Source organism: Macaca mulatta, chromosome 10, assembly GCF_049350105.2.
Source record: "Macaca mulatta isolate MMU2019108-1 chromosome 10, T2T-MMU8v2.0, whole genome shotgun sequence".
Classification (NCBI taxonomy): Eukaryota; Metazoa; Chordata; class Mammalia; order Primates; family Cercopithecidae; genus Macaca; species Macaca mulatta.
The window spans coordinates 97,857,768-97,877,161 of record NC_133415.1 but is presented as its reverse complement, the minus strand read 5'-3'; the positions used below and the strand labels follow the sequence as shown (position 1 = coordinate 97,877,161).

The window sequence follows — 19,394 nt, the reverse complement described above, 5'->3', positions numbered from 1 at the left end:
TTTTTGTAAGAGACTTTTATAAGTAAATTATCTTGACACTCTGAAGGTACAAATAGAGTAGAATGTTATATCAGAATGGGCTGGCTCAAGCACATATAAATCCAAACAATTTAATGCAAGAGTCCCAATATCAAATGCCCCTAAGTGCCAGACACGTCAGACAGTTAATACGAATGAGTGAAGTAGGCCAAATAGTGTGAAGAATTAGAGAGGTCATAGCTAAAGAGGGCAGCTACCACTCAGCTCCAGACAACCATTAACCAATAATATAGGTTACTGTAGCCAGATCTTTCACATTTTCAAAATAAGCTGGAGATCCAACACTTTGTGTAAAATCTCTTAAGTTTTTAACATAAGCAATTAATTTTAAAAATTTAAACACCATATAGAACACACAAAAAGGTCTGTGAGCTGGATCCTGCCAGTTTATGACCTCAGATTTAGAAGAAAGTCTCAGGAGTAATACAAGTCATGCAATGTGCTAACCTGGTCACTGTGTGCCATGGGCCCACTCCCTCTAGAAGTCATCTACTTCCAAAATAAAAAGTACTTTCTCTAAAGACCTACTAAAGCTCCTCTGTATAAGTAGCTTGCCCACCAAAACAAGTTTCCTGCCAATGATCGTAGTATGAGAAAACTGTGGCAAAGAGAAATAAATTCTTTATATGCTGAAACTACTGATCCAAGAATAATGATTAGAATTAAAGTTGGACAAAAGACCTGAATAGACATTTCTCAAAAGAAGACATACAAATGGGCAATAGGTATGCGAAAAAATGCTCAACATCACTAATCATTAGGAAAATGCAAATTGAGACCACAATGAAAGAGCCAGTGCAGTGGCTCATATCTGTAACCCTAGCATTCTGGGAGGCCCGGGCAGGAGGATTATTTGAGGCCAGGAGTTTCAGATGAGCTGGGGCAACTGGGGCAACATTTCCAGACCTCATCTTTACAAAAAATTTAAAAACCAGCCAGGCATGGTGGTCTATACCTGTAGTCCTAGCTACTCAGAAGGCTGAGGTGGGAGGATTACTACAGACCAGGAGTTTGAAACTGTAGTGACCTATGATTGCACCACTGCACTCCAGCCTGGGAGAATAAGCAAGACCCTGTCTCTTAAAAAAAAAAAAAAAAAAAAGAGAGAGAGAGAGATATCATCTCACCCTAGTTAGAATGGCTATTATCAACGAGACAGGAAATAACAAATGCTGGTGAAGATGTGGAGAAAGGGGAATGTTCATACGCCATTGGTGGGAATGTAAAGTAACAAAACCATTATAAAAAACAGTATAGAGGTTCCTCAAAAAAACTAAAATAGATCTACCATATGATCCAGCAATCCCACTGCTGGGCGTATATCCAAAAGAAAGGAAATCAATATATCAACAAGATATCTAAACTCTCCTATTTATTGCAACACTATTCACAATAGCCAAGATATGGAATCAACCTAAGTGTCCATCAATGGATAAACAGATAAAGAAGATGTGGTATCCAAACAATGGAATATTATCCAGCCAGAAAAGAGAAAGAAATGTTGTCGCTTCTTTTATTGCAACATGGATATTACTGAAGGTCATTATGTTAGTTACAATAAGCCAGAGACAGAAAGACAAATATCATATGTTCTCACTCAAGCAGGAGCTAAAAAAGTGGATCCTATGGAGACAGAGTGAAGAATGATGGTTAGCAGTGGCTGGGAAAGAGGTGAAAGCGGGATGAAGAGAAGTTGGTTAAGGGGTACAAAAATATAGTCAGAGAGAAGGAATAAGTTCTAGTATTCAATAGTACAGTAGGAAAATTATAGTTAGTAATTTATTGGATGCTTCAAAATGGCTGAAGATTTATAATGTTCTCAAAGAAAAGTGTTTGAGGTAATAGATATCCCAATTACTCTGATTTGATCACTACACATCATGAACAGGTACTCAAATATTCCATGTACCCTAAAAATATCATAAACAAGATTTTTAAAAATTAAAAAGGATTAAAGTGACTGGGTTTTCAAAATCTGTAACATTTAAAAACAAGGAAACTGGGCTTAGAAGTACTACAGATTTGAGGATTCTCAAACATTCTGTCACAATGGTGATGTGATTTGGTACCCAGTAGTTAAACATCTTTGCCTGAAGACTGGATAAACTGAGAAATCAGTCCTTATGCACATGTTGAAGACAACTATACAGGCAACATGGAATAGATGCACAATAATTCAAATTTCAAAGGTCTACTCTGATTAGCAGTGGCAGCCTAGTGCACTGTGTTAAGGATTCTGAAGCTGAACCCTGATTCAGTGGAAAAGATGGGTGTCAAAGGCCTAGAAGAGGGGAATAGTAGCAGATGTGCCCCATATTTGGCCACCTTTGAATAGTAAATAAAAACACTGCACCTGTGTTCAGAAATTCTAGTTCTCCTATAATGTATTAATATAGCAACTAGAATAATACCTTTTAAATATAAATAGGATCAAGTCACCCCTCCCAATAGTCTTTCATTCCACTCAAGAGTAAAAGCTAAAGTTCTTTTTATTACATAAAAAGCCCTACATTATCTCGCCCTCCATTATATCTCTGATATCATTTCCTGCTGCACATCCTATTGATGCCATTCCAAAACATACTGTTTCTTTGTTGTTCTGTAAACACACTAGCCAAGTCTCTGCCTCAGGATCTTTGAATCTGCTATTCCCGCTGCCTAAAAATCTCTCCTCTGGATATTTACATAGTTCAAATTCTCATCTTCTTACCAATGAGAACTTCCTTGACTACTCTATTTTTAAAAAACTACACACACATACGCACACACACACTCTCTCTCTCCCCTAACCTCCCTTTTGCTTTGTATTTTTTACAATACTTGCTACCATTTGACACACTAAATACTTATTTTCCTTCGCCTAGAATGAAACCTCCATGAGGGATGCATTTTTGGCTGTTCTGTTAATGACTACATCCCTAGAATAGTGTCAAAAACATGACATTCAAAAAAAAAACAAAAACAAAAACAAAAACCAACAACAACAACAACACTGGATAAGTAAGTAAATGAACAAACAGGTAATAAAACAAATGAACCTGGATTCTATCATGGGTTCAGTGACTAATCAGTTAATTTGCCTCAGATGAGTTATTCTGGTCCTCAAAGGATCCCTACCATTAGTTGTATAAACTATAACATTCCCGCCATTTTATAAAAGTAGAAATTAAGTTATAGAAGAATGGCATCATTTCCTCTAGGCCAGTCAGCAGTATAGTGGAAAGCCAGAACTAGACAGGTCTATCAGAGTTCAAGCCCAATGCCCAATCTGAGCTCTTTTATAAACAACAGAATTATGACAGATGAGGATCAAACTTCAGAATTTAAGAATGTAAAAATAAAAAGTTCCTGAAGAGAAAAATCTTTACTAGTAATAGTCAAGAAGAAAATGCAGACTCCTTAGCTTACTTTTTCCCAAAATTTTTATTGCTCTACTCCTTAAATTCCTATGAACATTAATAAGTGTCTATGGTTGAGGGAAAATGTTCCACAGTAGAGAAAGGAAAATGCATCCAGTTTTTCATATGAAACTGGAATAATTACATATTCATCTTCTGAAAAAACTGAGAATAATCCTTTCAGCAGGGTTAAAATTAGGAGAATAGTTAGCAAAACAACAAGGACACCACAAAACAGCATCACCCTCCAATCTAATTCTTAAATATAAAATCAAAACCCCAAATAAACTATTAAAGACAGTTGCAATTTCATTTGATGATTGAATACTTCTCTCACCATGAACAATTTCAAACTGGACAAAAAGAAAAAGTGAATATGGATTTTGAAAGCAGAAAAGATGCCACTAATCAGGGACCAGAGAACTGCTCAAACATCAATCAAAACATTGTCCTTCAGCTCAGGAGACACTGTCAGGGATAGTTTAGGAGACTCAAAATGCATAAGAAAATGCTTGGGCACTTTCAGTGAAATGACGTAATTGAATGTGTGATGTTTCAAATAACTTGCCCCAAAGACATAACCATTTACTTCCAACACTACTTACAAACTCGTAGTCTCCATCCTGTGGTATTTTCCAATCTGAAGAATTTTTCAGTGGACCAGGTACACTCTTGCCAAAGCTGTTGATCTGGTTTTCCTTTTCTTTTTGTTCAAAATATTCAAGAAAAGATGGTTTTGCAGGCTGCATGGTCTCATCCCTTCCTGAAAACCAAGAAAAATGAAAAATGAAAAGAAACTCTCTAAAATTTTAGATAAGTTTAATAGACCTACCTCCAGATGGGCTACAATCTCTGGATCAGTGGATATTTCGGTTAGATAAAGGACTCCTTCAAGAATCTAGTGAAACTAGAGAAAAACGCACAAATGCTTGCTCAAAAAATTCTCATGGAATTTCAGAGGAGTTAAGATTTCCCCTAAAATACATTCATAAATTTCCCTGGGGTCCCTTTTCCTAGATGGAAAGATTTGGGTGATGCAATAATTCTGATAATCTGCAAATAAGACATTTGGAGTCTCCTATAGCAAATAGCCCCTATAATATTTAGAATGAAACAGAAGCAACCAAAAATATTTATTTAGCATCTATCATATACAATATTCTCTACAGGCACTTAAGTAGGAAGAGGGGATGATACAGTAGGGTGACTTACTTTGATAATCTCATAATCTAACTGGAATAATGAGAAAAATATACATGAAAAAGAAAACTTAAATAAATCACAATCCACTCTATGAAATATTATGTAACTTTAAAAATACTATCTACATACGGCTTACAATAAACTTAAGGGAAAAAACAGGATACAGTATTATATATACAGTAAGATTTTGACTCTATAAAATCATATATAGGAGAAAAACAAAACTAGGGGGAAATACCCAAAATGTTAACAGGGTTCATCTCTGGTAGCAGCACTATTGGTGATTTTATTTACTTCTTATGAACATTTTTTAAAGAAGATAGTATTGAACAGGTATTAAATAAATAGAACTGATTACAAGAATTATACGTGCCCAGTTCTTGCAAGCTGTGTGGTCAGGGAAGATTGGTAAAAGGGGACTTAGACTGGGCCTCAAATCATCCTGGAGTAAAGCATCAGCAGTTACACAGCAGCACTAATCATTAAGAGAGCAGAATACAGCAGCTATTAGTTACTAGTAATAAGAGCAGAAATAATAATTTTACCTGGCATGATTTAAAAATCAAGCTAGCTGAATGTACCTGTTTCAAAGGTTGAAGTATCTTTGTGCCTGTGATTAGTATTCTAATATAGGGAGATACAGGAAGTATTTTTCATTGCTTTCCATGAACATAGGGGTTTATGCGGCCCTTTCCCACAGTAAACAGGAAAAACAACCAGAAGGTTCAGCACCTTAAGAAGTAGATGAGAAGGTATCTAGAAGATAAAGAACAGCAAGTGTCTCTCTCCAGGCACCCTTGGTCTATGCAATCTTACTTATTTCATGACACTTCCTAGTCCAGTTTCAGGCCAGCCGCCCTACCTCTCAGAACATTTGTTATTTTTCTCACTATCACCATTGCTAAGATCAACAGCAGCCAATCCCGTATCTGCCCACATCCACACACTGCCAATGGCTTCCTACTACACTGTTTTCTCCTCACTAATTAAGAATTAAATACATTATTTGCTAGGACCAATCAGCAAGTATATAGTGTTTTGTTTTGTGTGCTCTAGGTATGATGTTAGGTACTTTTCATGCTTGTTTTCATTTTTAAATTAAATTTAAGGCACTACTTCATAATATAGTTCTGCAGGAACTACAACAAAATAAAACTTGTAAAAATGGTGGTGCATTGGATTTGCCAATGAGTCGGGAAACTATGTTCTTTTGCTCAGTCCCCTCCTCTCAGACCACCAAAGGAGAAGACTGGCTCAGAGACAACTCTGCAGCAATCTTACACATAATCCTACACATTAAAAAAAAAAAAAGTATTCAGAGAACCCCCTAAAGTCAAGCAACTTCAAAAGTGCTGCAAACTGCTGGCATATATAATACACAGTATACTTTTATACAAAATATCTCAACCCGCTGAACAGAATAAAGCTTAGAAACAAAATAAAAAGTCCAAATGGCTATCCGAATAATGGGACAGCTATTTGAGAAAAGATTAAATTGAATCTATATCTCATACCTTAAGCCTGGAAAACTCCAAATGGATAAGAAATCTAATTGCAAAAAATGGAAAACTTTACTAGAAACAAAACGTGTGAATGCATTTAAAACCTGGTATGGAAAAGGCTTTCCAACTATGATATAAATCCAGATATAATTTTAAAAATGGTTAAAAACCTTTTATGTGAAGAAAACACCACAAATTTTAAAAAATTAATAATCACACACACAAACCTCATAAGCCAAGACAGAAGACAAATGACAAGCAAATACCATTAAAATGGTTTAAAGAATTTTCTTTTTATTTAAAGAAAATTTTAGCCAGGCGTGGTGGCTCACGCCTGTAATCCCAACACTTTGGGAAGCCGAGGAGGATCACCTGAGATCAGGAATTCGAGACCGGCCTGGCCAACATGGTGAAACCCCATCTCTACTAAAAATACAAAAATTAGCTGGGCGCGGTGGCAGGAGCCTGTAATCCCAGCAACTTGGGAGGCTGAGGCGGGAGCATCACTTGAACCCAGGAGGTGGAGGTTGCAGTGAGCCAAGATCATGCCATTGCACTCCAGCCTGGGCAATAGAGTAAGATTCCACCTCAAAAAAAAAAAAAAGAAAAAGAAAAAAGAAAGAAAGAACATTTTAAGAATTATTTATATGTTAGGGAGATAAGCTCCCAAGACCTTCTTAAATCAAGGGAAAGACAACAGAAGAAAAGAAGAAAACTAAAGACTTGAAAAGATAAAAAACACACAAAGATATCCAACGGGTCCTTAAACATGAAAAAATTGCTGAGCTTCACTCATAATAGGAGAAATTCAAATTAAAACTACTTAGAGGGACCATTTCTTACATTTCAGACTGGCAAAGCTTCAAAAGCTTGAAAACACACTATCTGCTGGCAAGGCTGTGGGGGCACAGGCACTCACACATTGCTGACCTGGAATGCAAAATGGCATAATCCCTGTGAAGGGGATCTGACACTATCTAAATATCAAAATGTGAAATTGGGAAAGGCACAGCAACTTGTTGTGTTGTATTTGAACTGAGGTATTATGACCTCATGATTTACAAAAAAAAAAAAAAAAAAAACAGACATTTCTGAGCTTTCTTCATCAAAAGGCGTTGGAGCAATGACACTCCAGTACAAATAAGCACGTGTAAGTGGCTCAGATATTGGTTTCCAAATACCATTTCCTGCTAAAAGGAACTAGAATTACTTAAGAAAAACAGGTGATTCCAAGTCTAAGGCAGGAAAATTACAAAATGGACCTGAATCTGGAATATTTTTTGTGCCAAAAAAAAAAAAAAAAGGCCAGCAAGTACTCAAAAACTGATGGGGACATATCAAAAGGATACAGGAGCCACCTTGAAGGGCCCTCACTGGTAAAGTTTGGGACACTCTGAGCATCAAAAAGAATGCACTCAATAAGAGATCAGAGCAATAATCTAAAAGTGAAGGAGGTTTGGGAGAGAAGCGAGAACTCTTCTTTAGAAACATTACTATTTACGTTGGGCACAGTGGTTCACACCCTGTAACCCCAGCACTTTGGGAGGCCAAAAGAGGAGCATCCCTTGAGCTAAGGAATTTGAGACCAGCCTGGGCAACATGTTGAGACCTTGACTCTACTAAAAATAAAAAAAATTAGCCAGGCATGGTGGTACATGTCTGTAGTCCCAGTTACTTGGGAGGCTGGGAGGTCAAGTCTGCAGTGAGCCATGATCATGCAACTGCACTCCAGCCTGGGAGACAGAGTGAGACATGGTCTCAAGAAATAAAAAGGAAAAATCACTCTTTGACCACTTTATTGTGGTAACAAAAAAGAGCATCTCCTTTGTAGGAAATACAAACAAAAGAGGATATCTTCTTTCTTAGGAAATACACACTTAAAATTTGAGAGTAAGCTGCATATATCACACACCCACCTCTCTCTTTTCATTATTTCTGTCACTTGTGTCTATTTATCCATCCATCCATTCATCTTTATATATGCACAGATAAATGACTAAATTGAGTTTATCAATAAAAATGGTGACTTCTGGACAGAAATAACAGGTAATTTAAAACTTTTTCTCCAATGGAATTTACAAAAACCATAAGGGCATCATTCTTGTTTAAAAAGTATTATATCCAACAATATATTTCTATGGTTCTTCATTAATTCCTTTCAGTTGCAATACAGGTGGACTTAAGAAATTGAATCTTTAAAACAAGGATGATGAAACACTAAAGATAACATTTCTGTAGTCTAATTCTAAACCATGTCATAAAAATCAAAGAAATGTCTGTTAAGCGAGAATATAATCATTTGTCTAACTTCTGTCACCGTTCAGATGAAAAAGTGAGAACATCTGCCTTCCTCATATTTGAGTTCTTCTTTCTTACCAAACCACTTAAAAATTTCTAATTTTTGAAGTTAAAACACCAACTGTTCTTTGTCTCTTTCAACAATGAAAATCCACAAATAAGGAAGTCTATCTAAAATATATTTGCTTTTACCTTCTGATATCAATACCAGGGACCTGATTATACCTGACATTTACTAGAATTCAAATTTCCAAAAACTAAAGTGAAATAAAAAGAGAAGTTTTTTATCTAATCACATATTTAGATATAAGCTGCAAGTAAAATGCACATATGTATTAGAAATTTAATTACAGCAAAATGTTTAGTTAAAATGTTACATTTATCAGACTGCCAAAAAGCTAAAGTTGATTTTGGAGACAGAAGAATGGAAAAATCCCTCTCCTCAAGTTTTATGTTATGTATATTTTACCACAATTAAAAAAAAAAAAAAAAAAAGGAAAGTAAATCCCTATTCTGCAGTTCAAAGATTTAGATTCCAGTTCTGACTATATGATCTTGGTAAAACCACAGGTTCCCAATCTGCAAAAAGAAGACACAGGGCTAGATTACATCTAATGTTCCCTGAAGCTTTGAAAAGTTCCATGATTTTATGACTTGGCAGTAGCATATGAAAACATATTTATACTCAGTTATTAATAACTATTCAAAAGAAGAAGTTCTTATCTCTAGTAGGATTATGATACTGGATGCCTCTAATCTAAAACATGCTACAACTAGATGTGTACAGGCATAAAGCAAAGACCAAAGTGAAAAGTAGTTGAGACTCAAGAAATATTTTAGTGACAAGAATATCTCTGATTCTTTGGATTTTTTGTTGTTGGTGGTTTAACAGATGGAAGAGGTGGCTCAAACTGTAATAAAGATGTCTAGAGATGCAGATGATAATAATATTTTATGGAACTGAAGTGAAAAATTGAATGAACTGACTGATAGGGGAAGCTATTTTAACTGGCAAGAAACAGCAGACATTCAAAAAGTTAGCTGATCCTTGCATTTAGTTATTCCAGAAATTAAATGCCTCCACCATAATGGTTCTTTCCTTATGTGTGAGAGTGCTTCACCGACATGTTAAGTTTATATGAAGAAGACAGCATTCCTATTGTGAATAACACTGTCATTAAATTGCAGCACCTGTCCTAAGTCTGATTTTATAGACTGATAATAACTCTCAGTAAACAGATTTGCATTCCTATCACAATTAGTATCTAAGATAAATTATTTTTTTAAATGGCCACATTTTCCTCCTGGTATCTTCATCCTCGCCTTATGCCCTTTCACAATGACTCTGGGCCTGGTTATCTAACCTGCTTTGGTCTTTGAGACAACAGCAAATGTATAGCAAGAAGAGACTTAAAAATTCTTGTGTAGGCTAGGCATGGTGGCTCATGCTTGTAATCCCACCACTTTGGAGGCCAAGGTGGGAAGACTGCTTGAGCCCAGAAGTTCGAGACCGGCCTGGGCAACAGAGCAAGACCTGGTCTCTACAAATAATATTTTTTTTAAAAAAATTAGCTGGGTGTGGTGGCATGTACCTGTGGTCTCAAATATTTGGGAGGTTGAGGCAGGAGGATCACCTGAGCCCAGGAGGTCAAGGCTGCAGTGAACTATGATCACACAACTGCACTCCAGCCTGGGTAACAGAGCAAGACCCTGTCTCAAAAAAAAAAAAAAAAGTCTTGTACATTTTACCATAATATAAATAAACCTGAGCCTGCTAGATGGTGAAATACTATGTGGAGAGGCCCAAATCAGCCATCCCCCGCTGTTATGGCACCAGCTGACCACAGAGCAGAGCTAACCAGCTCAGACTAGAATTGCCTGCCTACCTGAGACCAACCTAACTGCCAACCTACAGAATCATGAATCAAGTTAAATAAAATGGCTATTTTAAACCACTAAATTTTAGGGTGGTTTATAATGCAGCAAAAGCTAACTGATATAGTTTCAGTATCTCTCTCTCTCACACATAAACATACACACACACACACATACACACACACACGCCTAAACATACACCCCTAAATCTACAAAAACAGTTCTATTATTTGGAAACTTAGGTTCAAATTCAACAAACATTCACTACATACCTTCTAAATTTCAGGCTTTCTACTAGGTGCTTTTGCATAACGGTCTCATCCAAACTGCATGACCACCATATAAAGCAGAGGAGGAAAAGCCTTACACTTAATAGGCATCTACCAAGTGCCCGAAAATGTACTATTATCACTTAATCCTCAAAGAGTCTTTTGAGATATGTGTTATTATGCCCCTTTTACAAGTGAGAAATTTGCAGAAGATCTCTAAGCTAGTAACCGACAAGGATGGGATTTGAATGCCAAATGTCAGGTTTTAAGTTTAGTGAGCTATATCTCATACTGTACAGTCTCTAAAATCAAAATAAAGATTCTTGACATGTTAGGACTGCCATCAAACTAAGTGCAGAAAGAGTGGGGAAATGTAATTTTCCCAGTAACCTTATCTTTGAACTTTTCTTTCAGTACCCTTTAGCTAGATAGATGATCAAGTGTGCTGGACAGCAGTCTATCAGGTTGAAAAGCATAATCACTCCAAGCTGATGAAAGGCCATGCTGTCCCCCAGGGCTTCAGCTGGCTGTTGGGTTTTTTTGTTTTAACTTGAGCTAGTGTATTTTTCCAGATGTATCCCAAGAAATAAAGATGTTCAGCTGAATGATAATACAAGAAACCTAAAGCCATAGAAAGAATGGACTCAAGAGAGAAATCAAGCTTTGAAAATAACCACATCTTGCTCTGATTCCTTTATCTGATGCAGGAAATGCATGAATTCGTATACTAAGACTGGCCTATTTTTCTTTGTAAGCAGCATTTGTCAAGCTAAACGAACGATCTCTCTAAGCCTACAGACAAAGCAGTGAATTCATAAGCAACTGTATCTTCCATTTATTTTCCTTTGAAAAATGCTAGTAAAAGCAAAAGGAATCAACACCCAAATGTCCATCAGCTAATGAACAGATAAACTAAATGCAGTATATCCATACAGTGGAATACTATTCAGCAACAAAAAGAAATACTGATACATGCTATAACATGGATAAACCTTAAAAACATTATGCAAAATGGAAAAAGCCATTCTCAAAAGGCCACGTTATATGATTCCGTTTACATAAAATGTCCAAAATAGGCAAATCTATAGAGACAGAAAGTAGATTAATGGTTGCCCAGGGATGAGAGGAGAATGAGAATCGCTTCTCAGCCTTTTGGCTAAGATCAAGTGAGAGGAGAATGAGAAGTGACTGCTAAAAGGATTAGAGTTTTTTGAGGGGATGATAAAAATGTCTTGAATTCAATAGTGATTAAAGTTGCAACACCTTCTTAATATCCTAAAAAAACACTGAATTCTGTGCTTTAAAATGGCAAATTTTATGACATATAATTATATCTCAATTTAAAAATAGTGGCCAGGCATGGTGGCTCATGCCTGTAATCCCAGCACTTCAGGTGGCCAAGGCACGAGGATGGCTTGAGGCCACGAGTTCGAGACTAGCCTGAGCAACATAGTGAGACCCTGTCTCTACAAAAAAAAAATTTTTGTTTTAATTAGCCGGGCATAGTGGTGCACACCTGTAGTCCCAACTACTCAGGAGGCTAATGCAGAAGGATCACTTGGGCCCAGTTAAAGACTGCAGTAAGCTATGATCGTGCCAATGCACTTCAGCCTGGGCAACAGACCAAGATCCTGTCTCCAAATTTAAAAAAAAAAAAAGTAGAACTTTAAAAATTAGATGTAGAACTTCAAAAATTAGATTGTGGTGATGGTTGCACAACTCTGTGAATAAACTAAAAACCATTAAACTGTACACTTTAAATGAATAAATTGTATGGTGTGTAAATTATATGTCAGTAACTCAATTTTTTTTTAAGCAGCAAGACACCTTTCCTTTACTATTTGCTCTTATTTCTGGATTCATATGAAGTACAACATAATGCCTGGGTAGTCGTAACTGGGAAGAAGCTTGACCAAAGACTGAAGCCCACTGTTCCACTGGAATGACCATCTACTAGACCTTAAACTTCATGACCTTCAATTTCAAACCTTCATTTTCCAGACTGTCACTAAGTAAACCACAATGGTCAATCTACTATTTCCTTAATTCCTACAATGACTCTTTTCTACTTAAATCGTAATTAATTCTGTGCAAACCAGAGAACTGGGCAGAGCCTGCCTTTTTTTCTCTGTTTCTTGCATGAATGTTGGCAGGAAAAAAAGAAAACAAAAAACAAAACAAAACAAAAAACTCTGGTATTCCTGCAAATGTTTTCCTCTGGCTTGGAATAACATGCCTTAATGTACAATTCTTATCACAGGGTTTGTTTTTTTCTAACATTTGTTATGAGTGCATGGTTCTGGGTTTTGTTTTTGTTACCAGGCACCTAAGTGCTTTACATGTATCAGCTCATTTAATTACACTGGTTACTATCCAAGTAGCTGTGTATGGCCATAAATATTCCTTTGAATGTCCTTTGAAACCACTAAGAATTGTTGGAATCATAAGTTACAAGGTTCCCTGGAGCCCAGAATAACTCTTCCAGTTAAGCAGTTTTGGTAATTGCCTCTATATGAATTGACTTAATTTCTGGGCAATGGTGCTCTAGCTATTTTAATTCTAGTGAACTGAAATATATCAATTCAAAGAGATCTAAATCCAAAATTCAAAGGGTTACTAACTAGAGCAATAGTGGCAGCACATCTAAAAAGATAAAAAAATGTTCACAGGTGAGAATGGTCCACATCTTGGTTCTTTCAAGAATTTCCTAATTGGTCTCATCTTTTACAGTCTTTTGAAACTCCATTTTATCACTTTCCTAGTCAAAGTGTCTTCAGATACCCTATTAACAAGAGAATCAGGTTCAAACTCCTTACTTTGGAATTCAAAGTCTTCCAAAATCCAGTCAACACCCACATCTGCTTCAGCTAACCTGAATACTGAAAACACATTTCTACCTTTCTGACTCTGCACCTGCCTGTAACATCCTTCCCCAGCCTTCCTGCATATCTGAGTCATTGCCTTCCTTTTCACAAATCCTTTAACGCTTTTCTGTACCACTTACCTAGCATTTGTCTTAGTATATCCTTACCTTCATATGTAGAGGTCCTTTCTCCTAACTTGCGTCATTATCAAATACTAATATTTGAAGCGTCTAGAGTAATGCTCTATACACATAAGAAATTAGAACAATTAGAACAGTACACATGCCATAAGTAATACATAATGATAATGACAAATGTCATTTAATTCTTTTTTTTTTTTGAGACGGAGTCTCGCTCTGTCACCCAGGCTGGAGTGCGGTAGCCGGATCTCGGCTCACAGCAAGCTCCGCCTCCCGGGTTCACGCCATTCTGCCTTAGCCTCCCGAGTAGCTGGGACTACAGACGCCCCGCCACCTCGCCCGGCTAGTTTTTTGTATTTTTTAGTAGAGACGGGTTTTCACCGTGTTAGCCAGGATGGTCTCGATCTCCTGACCTCGTGATCCGCCCGTCTCGGCCTCCAAAAGTGCTGGGATTACAGGCTTGAGCCACCGCGTCCGGCCGACAAATGTCATTTAATATATAAGTTACTGAGAGCAGTGAATGCCTCATTTGGTTTTCATACTCTACACATGAATGACACATAGTGACTATCTAATAAATGCTTCTTGGTTGGCATTAAATATTCATTTTTAACAATAACTGATTCCAAATTGATATTTCTACAGCAAAAACATTTGAAAAGAATCTGCTTTTTCTTCATAGATCCACTTAAATTGATATTTAAAAATGTATCTCCATTTTCTTGCTGAACAAAAGAAGGTCAGAACAGCAAGCTTAGAGCACCAGAGAAATAATATATTCCATTAACTGATGAAGAAAGATTTATCTGCCTCTTAGGCTTAAGGATCAAAGTATATCTTTTGTGATTCACTTTCCTTTGTTCTTCATTACCATTATGCTACCACCCTCTCTTGAAAAACGTATTTCCCCCATGGCTGTTCTCGGCTCTCCTCTTACCAATATAACTATACTAGAGTAGCTATCTTTCAAAACATATAGGCCTTGAGCCCTTCACCCAAGTTACACTGAGATCTGGTACTTTCATATCCTAAAATGTGGTCTGGCAGGGTGTTCTGAACGAATTTTCAGGCACCAGGAGTCTGTGCTTTTTGGCTCATTCCAAAAGAATCAAGAATGCTAATGGTTTCCAAAGATAAAAGTGGGCCCAACATCTGGATACAATAAGAAAAACTGCACAAACAATTAGGATTTAGTCTCCACTCTGGCAGGACAACCTTGAATTATTTTTGAAACTGTGAGAAAAACCTAAGTACCAAGATGTCTGCTCTTCTATTGTAAATCTCACTCACGAGGGAGCTACTGATAAAATGCACAGTGAACCACAGCAGTTATCTTTTGGGGGTGGAAAAAAATCCAGTCGGTAATAAATGCCACTGTATTAAGATAAGAGGCTGAAACTTTACAAAAGAAGGCTCATGTGTATCTAAAGTCTGGCCCTCTTAAAAATCTGTCATCTTGTATTCTGAGCTATTTAACAGATTCTCAAAACATGTATCATCTTATTGCCAAGGAATTTAAAACACATGGACACACACACACACACACCACCCCCCCCCCCCCGACACACAGAGCCTCCTTCTCTCTTCTCTGCATAATGGTAAAATGTTACTGAAACTGACAAGTGACCTTCCCTTAGCTCAACCATGTTCATGAAGCCAGCACTCAGGCATTCTTGGGGTAGCACTTACAAAGCACCATTAATACCAAGAGTAAAAACTAAAAGCATAACTATCAAGAGAAAAGGAATTAGGAAGAAGAAAAGTAGCGCTGGTTGAAGAAATGTTTAGGTCCTATGAAAAAAACACTGTCATACATTAAAAGACTTATTATAATACCTACGATTTTTGAGCATTTACACACTAAATATTTTACACATACAATCTCATATCATCTTGACAAAACTACAAAATAGGAACTTTGGTGCCCCATTTTTTTAGACCAGGAAACTGAGGTTCAAAAAAGAAAGAACTTGACCAAGGTGACATAGTCTGTAAGACTCTCAGCGAGGTTTCAAGTCAAAGACTCTGATGCTATAAATCAATGTTCACTCCACTACTCCTTTGTCCTTCTCTTGCCCTTACTCAAAGATAGGGTTCCAACAAAATCAAATGTTTCCAGCTTTAGTTTTGGGGTGCACAACTGCACTAACGCTGTCTGAAACTCTCATATGATGCTGACTGTGAGTGGCAAGCATACACCAACACAATCCTCTGATGATAGTTGTTTAAATCCTGAAGGGATCAGAAGTTGGACAGTAAGGCTACTGTGGTAAAAGAAGTGTTAAAATACTCGCAGTACTTTATGTCCTAATTACTGTACTTGCAAATGCCATAATCTGAGTCAGAGAGAATAAGACAGATAACACACAAGGGAGACAATGTTCTAACAACCCCTTTCAAACAGAAGATGGAAAGCAAATAGGCTCTGAGTCAAGAATTTCTATCTTATGCAGCTCTGAAATTAGTATCTGAAGTTTGGTGTTGAAGTAAAATCATCTTGACAACAGCCTAGCCTTTCACCTGATTTCAACATGAGGAAACTCACAGCAACAATAGATGCCTTCATGAAACAGGACATTCTGAGGAGCTATAAACACATAATGTTTTTACCACATAATACTATCTCAGTAATTTAACTAAAACATGTTTCTGAGTTGCCCTGACTCAATTATGTCATTATGCTTTAAAATTCTATTTCAAAGAGATTAATGTGGCTGTTGCTCTAGGAGAAAAATTAGAATCTTATGCACTAAGCACAAGTTTTAAAGAGGAATCATCACCTCACTCCCTTCAATTCACTGAATCTAATCTGAAGGCTTGGTCAGGAGAAACATTCTTTCAATTAGTCGTCCAAGTTCTGCCTCCCATTGACCTATTAAGCCTGGAGATAAGGAGGGGTGACCAGGGCTATGCATCTCTTGGGAATGTGGTAAGGACAAGAAAACCATGACATTATCGCCAATGAATCCTGAGAGGAAGAACCGCCGCATGTCAAATCTTTAGTGGATGAGTACATGTTATTACAAGCAGCCATCCTTTGGCTTGTCATTTCCTCACAAGGGGCAAAAGCATTTAACTGCTAAACTACAAATCTGTGCAAATCAAGCTACTTCAGTCGCTCCAAAATGTTTTTGTTATCTCTGCCTCTAAAAAAAAATTTTCTTTTTTGCTCTCAAACATATAATTGACTTTTTAAATATTTAATAACGTCGTGAAAGCTTTTCTTTCTACGTCAAGTATAAAATTAATCCTTTTCATTTTATTTTATTTTATTTTATTTTGAGACAGAGTCTTGCTCTGTCACCCAAGCTGGAGTGCAGTGGTACGATCTTGGCTCACTGCAACCTCCGCCACCCGGGTTCAAGCAATTCTCCTGCCTCAGCTTCCTTAGTAGCAGGGATTGCAGGTGCGCACCACTACGTCCAGCTAATTTTTTGTACTTTTAGTAGAGATGGGGTTTCGCCATGCTGGTCAGGCTGGTCGTGAGCTCCTGACCTCAAGTGATATACCCACCTTGGCCTCCCAAAGTGCTGAGATTACAGGCATGAGCCACCGCATCCCGGACCCTTTTCATTTTAGCTCTAAATATTAACACCCTATTTCATAATGATCAAATAAAATGGAAGAAATTCTTCTCCTTTAAAAACAAAATGGTTACCTGAAAACAGATAATGGTGAAACTATTTTTCTGCATATTAAGATAAAAGAGAAAATATATAACAATATTAAACAAAAAATATGTAAAATTTTCCATCATTTTCACAGTACTACCAATTGTATTCAGTGCCACCAATATATTACTTTGGATGACATATGTTAGTAATACCAAAATTAACAAAACCCACAACCACACAGTGACAATTTTAACAATTTAACAATTTTCACAAATCTCCTTCAGAAGCTAAAAGATCAAGTACCAAAAATTGGTAAAGAATAGACAAATGAAAGACAATTAGCAACTGATTACTAATTATATAGATTCCTGCACCAAACAATTAGAAAATACATTCTTTCTAAGACACACAAAGCACATTTAACAAAAATTAATAACGTTAGGCCACAAATGTCTCAAAAAGTAACAAAGAATTGATATAACACAGACCACATTCTTCAACCACAATTCTATAAATTAAAATTTTTAAATAAGCAGTTTTTAAAAATCATACATTTGCTATTAAAAAACACTTTTGAATAACTCATGGGTTAAAAAATAAATGTGCATAGCACAAGCACTACACACTGGAAAAAAAATATGTACAATATACCACATATGAAAATGTATGGAATACAGCTAAAACAGAACTAAGATAAAAAGTTACAATGTTAATTAAATGTATTAGCAAGCAAGAAAATTAAAAAGCTAATTATTCAAATTTTAAAAAACTATAAAATAACATCAATTAAAGAATTTTTTTTTTTTTTAATAAAACCTCTTAAACTAAAAACAGACCAAAACTTATTTAGCCTGTTAAGGAGTATTGACCAAATTCTGCTGCAAAATCAGACTCGATGGTAAAAAACTCCAAAAATTTTCTTTAAAATGAGCAACAAGACAAGAAGGTCCACTACCAGCTCTACTATGCAACACTGTATTGGAGGTCTTAATAAGAAAAAAAACCTTAGCCAGGCTTGGTGGTTCACACCTGTAATCCCAGTACTTTGGGAGGTTGAGGAAGGAGGATTACTTACACCCAGGAGTTCCAGACCAGCCTGGGCAACATAGGGAGATCCCATCTCTACCAAAAAAAAAAAAAAATCACGGGTGTGGTGGCACATGCCTGTGGTCCCAGCTACTCAGGTGGCTGAGTCAGGAGGATTGCTTGGCCCCAGGAATTCAAGGCTGCAGTGAGCTAGGATCGTGCCACTGCATTCCAGAGTAAGACAGTGTCTCAAACAAAAAAAAAATTATATATAAAGATCAAAAGGAAAAACTATAATCATAATTCACAGACAATAAGAGTGTCTCAATTTTTTTAAAAAGGAAATCGCCAGAAAGAATAAAACAGTCCATAAATATGTATACTAGTTGTCTACAGAAGAAAAATGTTAGAAATAAAGGTTTTTTAAACTACGTCATTTGTAATAGCAACAAATAAGTATCTAAAAATAAATTTAACGAAAAGCTCTAAAACATCTTCATGGGTACAATTATAAAATTATCTAAGAATATGAAAGATAGATCAAACAGATCGAAAGATAAATAAACCATGTTCATGCACAGAAAGAATTAACATACAGATGGCAATTCTGCCTAATTAATCTATATATCCAATGCAATTAAGTCAAAATTCCAGTAGTATTTTATAAAATTTGATATACTGATCCTAAAATTTATATGGGAGAGGCTGGGTGCAGCGGCTCACGCCTGTAATCCCAGCCCTTTGGGAGGCCGAGGTGGGGGGATCTCGAGGTCAGGAGATCGAGACCATCCTGGCCAACACGGTGAAACCCCATCTCTACTAAAATACAAAACATTAGCCAGGCATGGTGGCATGCGCCTGTAGTCCCAGCTATTCAGGAGGCTGCAGCAGGGGAATCACTTGAACCCAGGAGGCAGAGGTTACAGTGAGCTGAGATTGCCCCACTGTACTCTAGCCTGGTGATAGAGCAAGACTCCATCTTAAAAAAAAAAAAAAATTTATATGGGAGAATAGTGATATAAATTTCAAGAAGTAATCTGTGATGAAAAGAAAAATAAGAAGGGGATGGGAAATCTATTATAGATAAATGGTCAAAGAAGGACTGAGAAGGTGACAGGATCAAAGACCTGGATAGAGGGAGGAAGCAAGTCTTTCAGATGGAAAAA

General features: G+C 36.7%; 1 protein-coding gene across 1 annotated transcript in view; it reads right to left on the bottom strand.

Annotated features, from left to right (window-relative positions):
* Positions 1-19,394, bottom strand: part of STK4 (serine/threonine kinase 4) — a 107,659-nt gene that overhangs the window by 49,801 nt on the left and 38,464 nt on the right. Inside the window, 1 exon segment of the mRNA NM_001168677.1 lies at positions 4,043-4,200. Within this exon segment, the coding sequence (NP_001162148.1) occupies positions 4,043-4,200 (158 nt within the window).